Source organism: Papaver somniferum, chromosome 3, assembly GCF_003573695.1.
Source record: "Papaver somniferum cultivar HN1 chromosome 3, ASM357369v1, whole genome shotgun sequence".
Classification (NCBI taxonomy): Eukaryota; Viridiplantae; Streptophyta; class Magnoliopsida; order Ranunculales; family Papaveraceae; genus Papaver; species Papaver somniferum.
This window is the reverse complement of record NC_039360.1, coordinates 173,454,849-173,459,062: the sequence shown is the minus strand read 5'-3', so window position 1 is coordinate 173,459,062 and position 4,214 is coordinate 173,454,849. Positions and strand designations below refer to the sequence as shown.

Sequence of the window (4,214 nt, the reverse complement as noted above, 5' to 3'; positions counted from 1 at the left end):
GGCCAATTTCATGCGGTTTTTCCAATCCCCATGAGATTGAGGGAGGGTGTTAAGGCATACAAACCGTGTGACACATAGCACACGATTTCCCTTTAGAGTTTGTGTTATGTTAGGAAAGTGTCTTTATTTAGAGTTTGATTTTATTAGGTTAGTACTTTGAGTGATCTTCAAGTTTGTGAACAATATAAATAGGCTGTTAAGCCATAAGAATTAATATACAGAATTATTATCAATGTAGACGTTTTATGCTTCTGCGTTTATGCTCTTCTCTCTCTCTCTTGATCGATCTTTAACTTGGTATCAGAGAAGGTTATTTGCGACGAGTGTTAGACCGCACCTTTACTCCGCGTCACCCGATTTAATTGTTCCACATGTTAGACCCAACGAGGCTACACGTGAGGGGGAGTGTTGAAATTATTAGTCCCACATTGTCTGGGCAATCTAAGATCCTGTGGTTTATAATCCTTAGGGCCTCTCCACTCATTTCCAATTGGTTTTGAGTTGGATGCCCGTATTCTAACATGGTATCAGAGCATAAAGATCGATACCAAGTTAAAGATCGATCAAGAGAGAGAGAAGAGCATAAACGCAGAAGCATAAAACATCTACATTGATAATAATTCTGTATATTAATTCTTATGGCTTAACAACCTATTTATACTGTTCATAAACTTGAAGATCACTCAAAGTACTAACCTAATAAAATCAAACTCTAAATAAAGACACTTTCCTAACATAATTGATGGTGTTGAATAGTGATTTTTAATTTTAAAGAAGCAGAAACACTTTTATTTTTGGTCGTGAAACATGTCACTGTATTGGTCACATAATAACTTAATCCGCCATGATGAGCAGGTGGCCAAAACAACTGATAGTGAGGCTCTTTGTTGTTTTATTTGCCTATTTGAATAGCTCTTGTTGGCTTTTTGGATGAAATTAATTAATGTTTATTAATCTTTTCACCTTTTCTCCTTAATTAATCTATCGTTTTCCTTTCTTTTCTTTTCCTTTTGCTTTCCTTTCATGGTGGAGTTACATAACAGTAGGAAGATGAAAGGAAGGAGGGAGAGAGCCTATGAGAAATTTAATCACAATTAAGAATAACAAAGCAATAATTAACCAGTAGCTAGGAGTATATACTATATAGTCTCTTGAGTAGCTAATCTCTAGTCTCCTCCGTAGCTTCTATATATCTATATACTTGTCAAATTCTCATATATATATATATATATATATATATATATATATATATATATATATATATATAACCGCATATGAATATTTGATTTTGAATGAGAGTGATCAGTGAGTGACAACCTTTTCAAGTTTTTCAGTGTGTTTTCTTGTCAAAAACCTTTTCAGCTGCTAGTCTCTTTTGTTACAAAGTTAGTGAACAGTATGGGTGTTTCTGAAAATGATTATGAAGAAGAAATATACGATTTTGATGATAATCATTTCCATCACTATCATCAGCACCAACTTCCGCACACCTTGTCTAGGTTATCCTTGTGTACCAGCAAGAGTACTGATTATTCCATGGGCGACATAAATCCTGATGATGGTGCTGCTGCTAGTGCGGATGTTGGCCAGGAATACCTTGACATGATTAGGATGTACATGTCACGCGTATCCATCGAGGGATCTGTAGATGATGCCGACGATGATGATGATGAGGATCGGCAGTCCTTTGACAACGACGTGACAAGTGAAAAAGAGAATGTCGAGGGAGTGATTTCCTCGATCCTATCGATGTCAGATTCAGGTAAATATGATGAGCCTGGTTGTTATTCTCTACCTGTGACGCCTAAGCAAAAATCGACGAGCCTCGGAGGAAGCAAGAAGTTTTCGGATCTTAAATATGACATAATAGTTACACCCATTGACGTAGCAAAACTATATGCAAGCGAGAACGAAGCTGATCTACGAAAGGATGGAGGGTTTAAAAGAGCAAGCAAGAAGAATAGAAGGAATTCAAGGAGGAGAATTTTAAGAGAGAAATGGTTACAGAGAGCTTGGGAAATGAAGAAGAAGCAAGATCGTGTTGTGTATGATGATGATATGAACTATTTCAATGGGGATAACAATAGACATGGTCACCGTTCAGGTAGTGGTGGTGAATTTGGTAACGATGACCATTATAGGCATCAATTGATGGTGATAACAAGACCTTGTGGTGGGAGAAGGTCTCTGTGTATGGACTTTGAGGAAGTCAAGGCTTGTAGAGATCTGGGGTTTGAGTTCGAACACGAAAGCACGATGTTTGAATTCTCAAGTAGGCATTCAGGCAGAGGAGGATCGACCATGGATACCGCTAGTGCAGGTAGTGACGGTACTTCAACTGTAAGCAATTGGAGAATCTCAAGTCCTGGTGAGTACTATTTGATCTCTATAGTTTGTTTTCATTTTCTTTCTTTGCATGTTGTTAAACTTCACAATACTATCAGGGGATGACCCAAAGGATGTAAAAGCGCGCCTCAAGGTGTGGGCACAGGCTGTGGCATTAGCATCTGCCTCTCACTCTCGCCTTCTCAGCTGAAACTAAGCGGCTTAATTTATCGCTTAGGATCTGTCGGCTATGGTTGATGACTTTCTTTTTTTCTGATCATCAATTAAATAGAAGTCCGGAATTTCATTTTGCTTTTGTTTTGTTTCATTTATGAACTGTGAGTTTCTAGTTTTTTCAAAAGTCTTAGACAGGTGATTTGATCTTCTCCAAGGGTACATGTATATATGGTAGCTCAGTTATCTATGTCATTCGCAGTTTTATTTGCTTGGATTTTCCCAAGCTGGGCTTGCCACTAGTGTAATACTGAATTCATTGTGTAATAATCTAGAATGCTTGTTCTTCAGGTTCTTCTAACTGTAACGACGGGTTAAAAAAAATTAATGCTAATGTGAGCCTTGACCGGTACTGATCCAGGCAATTATGCATGACTGCATACCAATTTATTCTGTTGCGTGCAATAATCAAAAACAAGGAAAAATCAAATAAGCAAAAGTTATTGATATTTAGCTCCTTTATAATGGAAGTGATCGATTTGATGAAACGAACGAGCTCTCCAGATCTCCGCAACAACAAGGCAAAACTTTAGAAAAAAAGAGTGAGTCACGTGTTCAACACGTTGGCCTTAAGACATTAGCGCCCGACTACACTGAAGAGTGATGCTATAGCCCTCACAGGACGAATATCTCCAGGATAAAACACGTACTACACCTACTACTAGCATATGTAATAGATGCTCAACTTGAGCTTGGCAACCCCGAAAAACCCTTAAGGAAAATCGTGAACGCATAAGAAAACAATATAAAATATTTTTCCTTGGGGGTCCCTCTAAAATATTGAGCAACCCCTTTCCCATTGATATTACAAAAGAAGTGAATTTGTTTATATAATGGAATAATACAACTTAAAAGATGAACTTCAAGATGTGGGACTAAAAGCTTATATAGTCTCTTAAAATAACTAAAAAGTGGAAACTCCCAATTTTCATTAAAATTTTAAAAACCGTATTTTATTAATCGTTTTCCAACAATCCCCCACATGAATGAAAACTCAATAAAACACGAAAACACATATAGATCTTGGTACATCAACAACCCAATCACACGACCCGAACTGACTGAACAGACAGATCGTGCATGTTGAAGTCATACTAGCCATTCCTGTGACACCCCAAATACTAAACCTTCTTAGCTAATAGGATTATAACCTAATTGCCAAATGAAGCATCAAACCAAGATTAACGATTCTAATAATCATAATTACATGAGGTAATCCCAAAGGCAAACCCATACACTCTTGTATTATATAAATGAAGATCTTTTGAGTGATATGAATATAATAATGTGTTGTCTTACAGATTAACAAAAATATACATATACAAAAGCTATGCAACATCTCTAATACGATAAAAGCTTTAAGACACAAAACGGTTATCTTCGAGCGCACCTTTTCTTCTGATTACTGAAAACTGAAGTGGGAACGAGTGAGCTCATCATCCCAAAGGGGTTCCCAATGGAAACAAATAACTTTCAAGTAATCAATAATATCCTTCACAGTTCTAAAACAATATATACTGAAAGAAACAAGAAGAAACTAATCATACATCTATTTATGCATCATGAAGCAAGTGTCACTCTAACCTCGCCAAACTCATTGGAGAAGACGACGCGAAAGCAACTCTAATCAATAATAATAACATCGTCCACACAGA

The 4,214-nt window shown here is 36.9% G+C and overlaps 1 protein-coding gene across 1 annotated transcript; it reads left to right on the top strand.

The window, feature by feature from the left end:
* The first annotated feature begins 1,305 nt into the window (after positions 1-1,305).
* LOC113361901 lies at positions 1,306-2,716 on the top strand. The gene is made up of 2 exons (XM_026604986.1): positions 1,306-2,368; positions 2,445-2,716. The coding sequence occupies exons 1-2, from the start codon at positions 1,399-1,401 to the stop codon at positions 2,534-2,536; spliced, it is 1,062 nt and encodes a 353-aa protein (XP_026460771.1). The 5' UTR covers positions 1,306-1,398; the 3' UTR covers positions 2,537-2,716.
* The last annotated feature ends 1,498 nt before the right edge of the window (positions 2,717-4,214 follow it).

What these genes read in the sequence shown, in the direction of transcription:
- LOC113361901 (XM_026604986.1), top strand. Translation starts at nt 1,399, where the DNA reads ATGGGTGTTTCTGAAAATGATTATGAAGAAGAAATATACGATTTTGAT. An exon ending in TTGGAGAATCTCAAGTCCTG is followed by an intron (nt 2,369 to 2,444) that starts GTGAGTACTATT and finishes CAATACTATCAG; the next exon opens with GGGATGACCCAAAGGATGTA.